The following is a 10782-nucleotide window of genomic DNA, read 5'->3' as shown; positions in this document are numbered from 1 at the left end:
GTTGCAAGGCCTGGGTCGTATGGCAGCAAACAACTCCTCCAGAGAGGCTGTCCTGGTGAGGGAGAAGTTCATGGCTCACTTCTCGGCAGAGGGAGCTGTGTCTTGGCAACCAAAGGAGTAGCCTGTTTGAAGTCTGAGTGACTTCCCCACAACGGCTCTTTTAAGAGCCACCCACAAACCTCTAAAGAGTGTTCCTGTCTTTTTAAAATTTTCTTAATAAATGCAGCTCTACTCCAAAATAATCTAACCTCTTTTTACTCTCTTAAGTAACTTGTCTTCACTATGTTCCTATATACAGTGTGGTGCAAAAGTTTGGGCAACCTTATTAATAGTCATTATTTTCCTGTATGAATCGCTGTTACAGTAAAAAATGTCGTTTACATATATCATATAGGAGACAAACACATTGATATACACTAAATATTTATGTTATTTCTCTTTTTTTGTGTTGCCAATTTATGCACCTGCTTGATTTAGTTTAAACAGTTATTGCACACTTTCTGTAAATCCAGTGAACTTCATTTCACTTCTCAAATATCACTGTGTGTGTCTCCTATATGATGTATTTAACTGACAATTTTTATTGTGACAAACAACGATTTGTACAGGAAAATAATTACTTTTCACAATGTTGCCCAAACTTTTGCATCCCACTGTATTAGTATGTTTTGTAATTAGTGTAATATGAAATAAATTCTACTTGTGTCAAGTCGGGTGCCAATATTTGCTGTGTAGTAGAACAGAGACATTTGTCATTATAAATGTTTATTTGATGAAATATATAAATTCAGTAACAAAAACATTAAACATAAATATATGAAATTTAACTATTTACAGAGACAGGAATAAAAAGGACCCAGCTTGGAGTGGAAGAGCCTCAGGGAGAAGGAGGAGAAGAATAAGCACATTGTTTCTGCCCTGGAGAGCCTGCTGCCTCATCAGAAAACTACTGATCATTAGGGTCCAATGTTTCCAAATTTAACACAGCTGTGCTGTTTTCAAAAACTAATTTATAAATTTGAAATTTCACGAATTCTCGTGTCTGAGGCGGCATGCTCTCCAGAGCAAGAACAAGGCTGAGGAGGAAATGCTCTGTTGGAGACGGGCGTGGCCTCTTTAGGGACTCCAGGATAGCCAGCTCCACCGCCGATGGACCGTCCTGGGACCCGTCCCTCGCCAGCCTTCGAGCTGTCCTCCTCTGTGGGCCTGTAAAACACAGCACAAAACACCACAAAGTAATGAGAAGGCTGCTACTAGATTTTCATTTTCAAAATTGAAAAAAACCAGGATATGAACAGATTGGTTGCAGATATTTAGTAAAGGTGATCACAAGGGGATTCAAGCAAGTAAAAAGCTATCAGTGCTTGATGTTCATACCTGTGGGTGCAGCAGCAGGAGCTGAGGGACCAGGGACTGGGGAGCCAGGAGAAGCAACAGGGGAGGACTCTGCTGCATGATTACTTGACTCTATCAAGACAATATTAAATGTTAACAGGTTGAAGACAATAGTCATAGAGAATATTATATTATTATATACTTATTATTATATACAGTGGTCTCTCATTTATTGCAGCACATGAACAGTAGTCACAGTTCTCACAAGTTGATTCTTAAGGTGCAAACCTTTGTCGATTTTAAAACGTAAAAGTATTATGCCGCGCTTTTTCTCCGTCTGCTGCGCCACTTTTGTGCGCCTTTTTCGCTCCCGGTGCAGGTGTCTTTTTCCGAATGAGGGTCATAGTTAAGAGTGTTTTTGTGCTGTTTTTTTTCTATTGGACATGATGGTTATCAAAACCAAACATGATAAGTTTGGCAAGCGCAGGAGACATGACACGGAGGAGATTTGTCATTTGGGCTGCAGAATGCAATGCGCATTGTTGAAAGCTGTACGGTGCAATAAAAAAAAATCAGCGAAAAGGCGAGGCAGTGATGGATGAACAGCGGGACTACTGTATACTGTTTATTAATAAACAAAATATATTCCTGTATGACAACACGCATAAATTAACTGCCTACATTAATTCATTGTAAACATACCTTCTGACTGACACTCCCTTGCTGCCTCTTCGGGCTGTCCCTGGTCCTCGTGGGAGAAGTTCTCCACGGTCCGCACCATATTTCCGCTAGTCTCCCGCGGGGTGAGGAAGGGGTCCAGAAACCCCATGACCGCGAAGAACTTCCATCTCCTCCCCGGTCTTGCTGCAGACCCACTCCTCTTCTCCTTATTATACGTGTCCCTGAGGCTCTTCCACTTTCTCCTGCAGATGTCCTCTGAATAAACGCATTATCTGGTTAGTGGAAAGGTATTTGTACAACAGTGGGAAAATCGCGGGACAGTAGGCGGGCTTGCTAGCTTTTGCGCGGCTTCATCGGGTCAGTCTGAAAATTAAAAAGAAGAAGGAATGAACTTACCAGGTTGCCCGATCTCCTCACTTATGTGTCTCCAAGCTAGGTCCTTTTTATTCCTGTCTCGGTAGAAATAGTAGCTGGCATCATACAGCTCGGGGTGATTAGCCACAGCACTGATTAGCTTTTCCTCCATACTGAATGAAGAATGAAGGGCTTTGGCTGGATCTGCCCCTTTGACCTAGGTCAGAGCCACGTCACCAGGCTCCTGATTGGTTGTCGCGGCGCGATTTGACGCTGGAGTTCAGATTTTTCCAACTCGAGCGGTAGACGCGAAACGCGCGTATGCACAAAATGCAACACAAAAACTCACGCGCGTGGTTTTATTCGCGCGTCAGACGCGCTACACTGACGTGCGTTTCACGCGTTTTCGCGACGCAAATCTGCTTCCGAATTTTCGCGGGACCCGCAATCGCGGGTCATCGCGCCTTTCCTTTGACTTTACATGTAAACCTGACGCTCTATTCGCGTCCATCGCGTTCGGTGTGAACACACCGTAAAAGGTACTCCAAGCGAGAATGTGAGTGTTTTACCGGTGAAAAGTGTACTCCATGTGTGTGTTTAAACTAACTGGTGAGCTGAAGGTGGTTTGAAATGTCAGTATAATTCCTATTGTTGTACACTTAACTGCTGTCAAGGAGTAAACTGGCAGAAAAAATTGGCTCCTATTGGCTCCTACTTTGGAGCTGAGCTGGTCACTGGGCTCAGGCTGCTGTTATGTTAAACTCTTTATGGGCTTCCACCCTGACCAAGTGAACCATCATCTTACGTATCCCCATTAACTCTCCTCCTTGCTAGACAAACTCCCACCTTAAAATTTTCCATCACTCTAGGGGTAATTGGAGAGTTGTGCCACACATACCAGGTACAGGATATTGGCCACAAGGCCAATGAAAGGTCACAGAGAGACAGAGGAAGAACGGGATGGGACTCATGCTCCATGAAGCCGTTTGGTAAGAGAAAGAACAGCAAAAGATGGGCAAAAGGGGAAAGATAGGAGGAGACCGAGGAGGTGATGAATAGGGCTGGGTATCATCACTGATTTCTATAATCGATTTGATTCTGATTCACAATGTCCTGATTCGATTTGAATCGGGGAAATTTTGCCTCACACAGTAGGAAAATATATTATAATTCTGATCATTTATCAGTACTGACACTTGTGAGACTTCATTAGAAGTGTGAGCATCACAGCAGATGCCTTTGTGTCAAAGTAACTGAAAAACATGAAGGAGATTGTCCTGGCCTTACAGCAGATAACCTTAAAAATATTTTGCAGTAGATCAAAACCTGAAGAAAACCAGGAATCGACATATAAACATCACCTAATGCTGCTGAAGTGAAGCAGAGCAAAGTTAAAGAGGTTTAATTAGAGATACAGCTAAGAGTTTTGCAATTTGATATAAGTTCTAATCAAAGGAGCTTTCAAAGAAAAGTGTCTGGACTTCTTTAAGTTGCTTGAAGACGTTTCACCTCTCATCCGAGAAGCTTCTTCAGTTCTAAGGTCAAATGGTGGGGAGTCCCAGATTTAAACCTAGTGGGAGTTTCCCCCCACAGAGGGACAAAAGGACCCCCTGATGATCCTCTAATCGCCTGCGCCAAGGTGTGAAACTGGGTGTGGGTCCCAATCAGCCAGAGTTTCGGGTGAGTTCATTGTGAAACCTGGCCCCACCTTATCATGCGAATTCCTGAGGTCAGATGGCCCAGGATGTGAGTGGGTGTTCAGGCGTCTGGGGAGGGAACTCAAAACTGGATTATAGATGGCAGACAGTTGGTGTCGTAAACCCCCGCCTCTGTTCAAAGATGGTCGCTCACAGTGGACATAGATGCTTCTTTCACTCCTCTTTCAAACCATCTGTCCTCTCTGTCCAAAATGTGAACATTGGCATCCTCGAAAGAGTGTCCTTTATCCTTAAGATGCAGATGGACTGCTGAGTCTTGTCCTGTGGAGGTGGCTCTTCTGTGTTGTGCCATGCACTTGTCTGTTTGGTCTCTCCAATGTAGAGGGGTCTGGGCATTCCTTGCTGCACTGTACAGCAAACACCACACTGTTAAGTCTGTGTTTTGGAGTTTTGTCTTTCGGGTGAATCAGTTTTTGTCTGAGTGTGTTGCTGGGTCTGAAATGCACCGGGATGTCATGCTTGGAGAAAACCCTCCTGAGTTTTTCTGATACACCGGCTACATAGGAGATGACAATGTTGTTGCGTCTGTCCTTCTTATCCTCCCTTGCTGATGTCTGATCTTCTTTTCTGTGCCTCTTTGCTGACTTTAAGAACGCCCATTTAGGATAGCCGCATGTTTTGAGTACCTCAGGAATTTGCATGATAAGGTGGGGCCAGGTTTTCACAATGAGCTCACCCGAAACCCTGGCTGATTGGGACCCACACCCAGTTTCACACCTTGGCGCAGGCGATTAGAGGATCATCAGGGGGTCCTTTTGTCCCTCTGTGGGGGGGAAACTCCCACTAGGTTTAAATCTGGGACTCCCCACCATTTGACCTTAGAACTGAAGAAGCTTCTCGGATGAGAGGTGAAACGTCTTCAAGCAACTTAAAGAAGTCCAGATGCTTTTCTTTGCAAGCTCCTTTGACTACGATGACCTGGATGACTGAGAACCTTCACAGACATATAAGTTCTAATCTTAAAAAGTTTAAATTTCTTTGGTATTTAACAGCAGAAATTAGGCTTTCTTATCGGAGGTCAATTTTGAAAAAAACAAAAACAAATAAACAACAGCGGCTGACAGCACTGTACATGACTTGTGCATAATAAGCAAACAAATAATGCAGAAAACAGAGATTGGATATGGGAAACTGTTCTTGAAGTACACTGAGAGTGAGAGAGAGCTGTGCAGGAAGTGTGATTTTATTGTGGTGGAAACAAAACAGCCAAAGTTAGAGAGCATGATATTTATCAAACATGAAGCATAGCTTTGATCTTCTTTTGCTGCTGGTTCAGGGAATTTTGATTCGGAGAAAGACAAAACCTGCAGCTTTAGAAGCTGTGATATGTCTGCTTTCAGCACTGACGGCGTTAGTGATGGGATTTCCGGCTCTTTTTAGAGAACCGGCTCTTTCGGCTCGGCTTACTAAAAAGAGCCGGCTCTTTTGGCTCCCAACGGCTCTTCAGGTTGTTTTGTTGCTTTAATTAATTTATTGTTAACCAGAATATAAAATTATGCGCAAAAAGGGATTACTAATGTAAAAACAAACAAACGTGGTTTTACTTATATATGTTCCAAACTCCAAAGCATGTACCAACTCCAAAACACATTTCTAGCATTAACTGACCTTCCAAAACAGAGCTACCTAGATCACTTAAATTACACAAATGAACGCATATGTGTATTGTTTGTGTATTTATACACAAGCACTCATATATATTCAAATAATTTAAAAAAATGTTCATTTACCTGTTACTACCACACACCAAATCCGGTCATTGATACTTCCTGGCTTGTGTAGCCACTAGGTAACAAAAGCCTAGTATCCGGGAGCACTTCTGTTGTGTTTTGTACGTGTTTTGGAATTTGTACGTGCTTCTGAGTTTTTACGTGTTTTGATGTTTGTATGTGCTTCGGGGTTTGTATGTCCTTTGGAGCTTGTACGTGCGTTGGAGTTTGTACGTGCTTTGGAGTTTGTATGTTTTTTGGAGTTTTTACGAGTTTTGGAGTTTGTACGTGCTATGGAGTTTTTACGTGTTTTGGATTTTTTTATGTGCTTCGGGGTTTGTACGTGCTTCGGGGTTTGTACATGCTTCAGGGTTTGTACGTGCTTCGGAGTTTGTACGTGCTTTGTCTCTAGCGGTTTCCGTAAATATACTTTTGTTTATTCACTCCACATAAAATGTAATAAATAAATCATATAATACAAAAAACAACTATTTACATCTCAACTTTTAACTATTTAAATTTTCAGCCTTTTCCTTTTAAACAAATTTAAAGTGAAACAACACAAAACACTGCAAACCCCACAACACAATTAAATATAAATTAAAATATGAACACAAAAAGAACATGCATATTCTCTGTCATATGGACCTGCATGAATAAACTTTCTGAATCATTTATCATCTGCAACTGAAAATAGTTGTGGATGATTACTATACCTTTCTAATGTGACGTTGTTGTCCCTGGCTCTCTTTCTCTGTCTCTCCCTCCGGCTCTGTTCCTGTGCTACTGCAAGTGTAACTACCGCCCTTCCCCCCTCTTCCCAGGGTAAAGCACAAGGCTCGCATGCTGAGTGAAGCGGGAAAAAAGTGCGAGAGAGAGGGTGAGAGAAGGAAAAATAAATTTAAAAAAAAGAAACACGGCTCGCGGTAAGGAGCCGGTTCGCGTCGTTCACTTAAAATACTCTAAGAGCCATTTCGTTCGCGACTGACCCATCACTACATCTGAGTCTGAGACCTGACATTTTTTCGTCTGAGACCTGACATTTTTTCTTCTGAGTCTGAGACCTGACATTTTTTTCGTGTGAGACTGAGACCTGACATTTTTTCTTCTGAGACTGATACCTGACAACTTTTTTCCTGAGACCTGACGATGTCCTAAAATGTACACCGTACCTCAGAGCAACACAAAGACTGAAAACTAGTGATGTGCGGATCGATCCTGAAATATCGATTCCTCCGATACCAATCATTTATGTTCTAGAATCAATTCTCACATTAAAATATCGATATTTTAGTAATTTAGAGTAAATTTGTAGTTTATCATTAACAGGAACACAGTGGAAAGAAACTATAACATTCGGATTGTCTACATTCAAAGGAACTACTTCCTCTTCTGCCTTTCATAGTCATGTGCGAAATACGGCTATATAAATGTCTCGCAGCCCCTTGGCGCGCGCACTCACAACAATGGCTGAGTGTAATTTTGCGGACGTATTTTACCTCCACAAACAGCTGAGACGTGGTTTGTGATACATGTGGCAAAAAAGTGCTCCAAGAGTGAGGTGTTGTGGCCATACTAGGGAGACATTCAAAAGGTCTGTTGGGGGGGGGGGGCATGATAAATACATTTTACAGTGTTTATTTATCGGATAAAATACGTTAAATCACTGTTATTATTGGCCGGCCCGGAAACAGCGGGGGTGTCCAAGCTCAGAGGCTGCTTCCACCTGAGGACCCGGCCTTCGCGGTCTAAAGAAAGCCGGGTAGTACGTCACGAGCTCCCTCGGTGGAGGGTGAATATAACCGGGCGCTGACGTAAACTCTCGACCGCCTCACACTTCTGTTTAATCATTTTCTGTTTGACTAAATAATAACTTTAATCTCAGTCAAACCGAATTACTCACGAACAAATAAAACACTGAAAAAGCCAAACAATAACATTTTTAAGTTATCAAAGTGGCTTGTATATCATGTTTAACCCCAGTAGCGAAAGACCACGGGGGTTTGAAAACAATGTGTCAGTTGGCTCAGATATTTGAAGTTCACACAGCTACATTCTCACCTGAAAATATGTTAAAAGTTTTTTGCGACCCAGAAAGAGAAATAAGAGTAATATTAAAACTAAGTAGCTGCCGCCATTGTTGGAGACTGGAATTGGCTGGACCGCGCTATAAATTCTGTGATATGGTTTTTCAATTTTGTTGTCCGGGTGGAAAATCGGGAGAATGGTGGCTCCGGGAGATTTTCGGGAGGGGCACCGAAATTCGGTATTCTCCCGGAAAAATCGGGAGGGTTGGCATGTATGGTAACATATGGCAACACCACTAACCTTGTCAAACACCTCAGAGTAAATCATATCACAGAATATGAGGAGTGTATGTTGAGGCGAACTGAAGAGGAGGAGAGGGACAGGTGCTGCTAGGGCGAGACAGACGTCTCTCATGGAGTCCTTTAGTGCTGCAGGCAGGCAAGGTGTTCAAATAGCACAACTTCAGTTTTTTTATTTCTATATGATGAACTCTGGATTATTAAGTGATAAGAACAAGTAATCTGATGCCCTGTAATCATTATGATGCTATAATTTGAGATACAATTAATAAAATAAGTTTTTGTACAGAGTATCGGTATCGGGTCAGTATCGTCGATACCACCCTGAATATTACTTGGTATCGGATCGGAAAGGAAATCAGTGGTATCGCACATCACTACTGAAAACTCCCCATAGACAGTCAATGGAGAGCTTGTTCAAAATCACCACTGGAATTCTCTAATGAGACGCATTTTCAAATCGTCATATCTACTTAACGAAGCAAAGTTAAGACATGAGGCTTGTGCCAATATATCTTCAGGTACTCCTGATGCTCACAATTCAAAAAAATTTCCCTCACCTATTACCGTTTGGCCATGAATTACATTTGTTTGAGGGTAGGAAATTTGTCCCTCGCTCAGATTTCTTCAGATTTCAAACTCTGGAAATGAGGCACTTTTTTCTCTCGTCATATCTTTTTGATGGATTTCAACATAGCCCTGAAAATTTCCATGACTGTTCACCAATGTCTGTTGTTTCTTACGCTGAAAGAATTATTTTGATGCTCCATATAGATTTAGAGTTACAAAACGTTGTTTGAGGGCAAGTCGAGGCAGTTTTTGCTTTGCCTCTACTCAGTTACAGTGTATTACAAGTCATATATCTTTAATAATTTTTATTTTGTCTCTGAATTATGAAGACCTGCAGATTCCCCCATCTCTTCTGAAGAAAACAATGTCAGAATGACCGTTCTAGCCCATAAGGTTAGGAAATTATGGCCATTTGTTCGAGGGGAATCTGAAGAAAACTCATACCTCTCTCTGTGTCTGTGTGTGTAAGGGCTGATTACAGCAGGTGCAGCTGATTTGACTGACCTACATATACCAAGCCCAGACTCTCAACAGCTCCTGTTCACTTTACCCTCTGTGTATGTGTGTCTGCATCAACATTTCTCCTATGTTAAAGTATTGCTGCCAAATCATAGTATTTGGACTAACTCATAGTATTTGAACAAAATATAGTATTTCTGCTATATTATAGTACTTGTACTCAATTATAGTATTTGTGCCAAACCATAGTATTTCTATGAAATCATAGTATTTCTGCTATGTTAAAGTATTTAATGCTCAGTCATAATATTTCTGCTATTATAGTATTTGGTCTAAATTATAGTATATCTTCGAAAATATAGTATTTCTGCCAAATCATAGTATTTCTGTTAAGTTATTATGTTTCTTTTAGGTCAGAAAATATTTGCTAGGAATTTATGTTAATGCTCCATGTCAGCAATAAATATCAGAAAGCCCGTGTCTCTGTCTGTTAGGAAGGGGTGCAGCTGTGTTGACAGGAACAACTACACAGCCTGATGAAGCAGAAAGAAGCAGCATCTCTGACTGATGGATTCAAATTGAGCAGGTCCAGGCTGTTTGACTGTCACACACAGGCCACAGTCTTATCAGCCACTGTTCACGTGGCGCTGTAAGTGTGTCTGTGTGCGTCTGTGTGTGTCTGCATGTTTGTGTGCGAGATAGAGACCCTTTTGGGCCGCATGTCATTGGTGGATTCGAATTGAATATATTTGGACTGTTTGGCATAGATCCGTGTGTGTGTCTCTCTGTGCATTTTGTGTTTACTTATGTGCCTATACTTTTAATTTTGTCTATCTGCTGGATGTTCTTTGTAGTTTTTCTGAAGTTTGTGCCAACTTGTCTTAGTTAAACCAAAAGTAGTTTTGAGGGAAGTTTATCTTGTTCAGCTTTTTTCAGGTGGTCATTTTACTTTTCCAGTATTCCTGCTAAAATACTTAATTCCTACTAAATTGGCTGCTAGGTCCCCAGCCAGCCAATCATCTGTGAGCACTGGCACATTCAAATTTACATGTGGGGTCCAGCATGGCTTTTCAGGCAGCCAATTGTCTAAGTCATATATCTTTAATAATTCGTATTTTCATTATGAATTGTCAACACTTGAAGATTCCCCCATCTCTTCTGAAAAGAATGGTGTAAGAATGACTGTTCTTTTTAGTCACTAAAAAAAGCATGAGACAAACAAACAACAACCGAAGGGAACTTGTTCATCTCAAGGGAAGAAACACAGCTTTTGGGTTTGGGACTCCTAACAGTCATTGAATGAATTTGATTTTCCAACCAAGAATTAAAAACAATTGTTATACTGAAAATTATGCTTATTTATTTATTTGACTCTACAAGTAGAGAAGTATAAAAATCTCATTCTTAATAAGATAAAGCAATACTTTTGTTAAACACTTGGAATTAAGGCTGAAAGTCTGCACTTCAGTCACATCTTGATTATTTGATTTTAAAAATCCACAAAAAAAAAAAAAGAAAAAAAAGAATGACTGTTCTAGCCCCTACAGTTAGGACATTTTGGCCATTTGTTCGAGGGGTATTTCTGCTAAATTATAGTATTTGGGGGTGTCCAAATTCATACACCTTCAG

The 10782-nt window shown here is 41.2% G+C and overlaps 1 protein-coding gene and 1 long non-coding RNA gene across 2 annotated transcripts; one reads left to right on the top strand and one right to left on the bottom strand.

Annotated features, from left to right (window-relative positions):
- Positions 1 to 843: 843 nt before the first annotated feature.
- LOC120732031 lies at positions 844 to 3554 on the bottom strand. The gene is made up of 4 exons (XM_040029408.1): positions 2413 to 3554; positions 2038 to 2271; positions 1378 to 1467; positions 844 to 1206 (listed from the first exon to the last, which is right to left on the bottom strand). Exons 1-4 carry the CDS (start codon positions 2540 to 2542, stop codon positions 947 to 949), a joined length of 714 nt encoding a protein of 237 aa, XP_039885342.1. The 5' UTR covers positions 2543 to 3554; the 3' UTR covers positions 844 to 946.
- Positions 3555 to 3646: 92 nt separating this feature from the next.
- Positions 3647 to 5245, top strand: LOC120731677. The gene is made up of 3 exons (XR_005695403.1): positions 3647 to 3812; positions 4499 to 4503; positions 5084 to 5245. It is a non-coding gene; the product is annotated as an uncharacterized LOC120731677 (long non-coding RNA).
- Positions 5246 to 10782: the final 5537 nt, after the last annotated feature.

This window comes from Simochromis diagramma, unplaced genomic scaffold (assembly GCF_900408965.1).
Source record: "Simochromis diagramma unplaced genomic scaffold, fSimDia1.1 OVJJ01000352.1, whole genome shotgun sequence".
NCBI classification, from domain to species: Eukaryota; Metazoa; Chordata; class Actinopteri; order Cichliformes; family Cichlidae; genus Simochromis; species Simochromis diagramma.
The sequence above is the reverse complement of the archived record's forward strand: the minus strand, read 5'-3'. Positions and strand labels throughout refer to the sequence as shown.

What these genes read in the sequence shown, in the direction of transcription:
- LOC120732031 (XM_040029408.1), bottom strand. Translation starts at nt 2,542, where the DNA reads ATGGAGGAAAAGCTAATCAGTGCTGTGGCTAATCACCCCGAGCTGTAT. An exon ending in AAGGGAGTGTCAGTCAGAAG is followed by an intron (nt 1,468 to 2,037) that starts GTATGTTTACAA and finishes TTGTCTTGATAG; the next exon opens with AGTCAAGTAATCATGCAGCA. An exon ending in TCCTGCTGCTGCACCCACAG is followed by an intron (nt 1,207 to 1,377) that starts GTATGAACATCA and finishes TGTGTTTTACAG; the next exon opens with GCCCACAGAGGAGGACAGCT.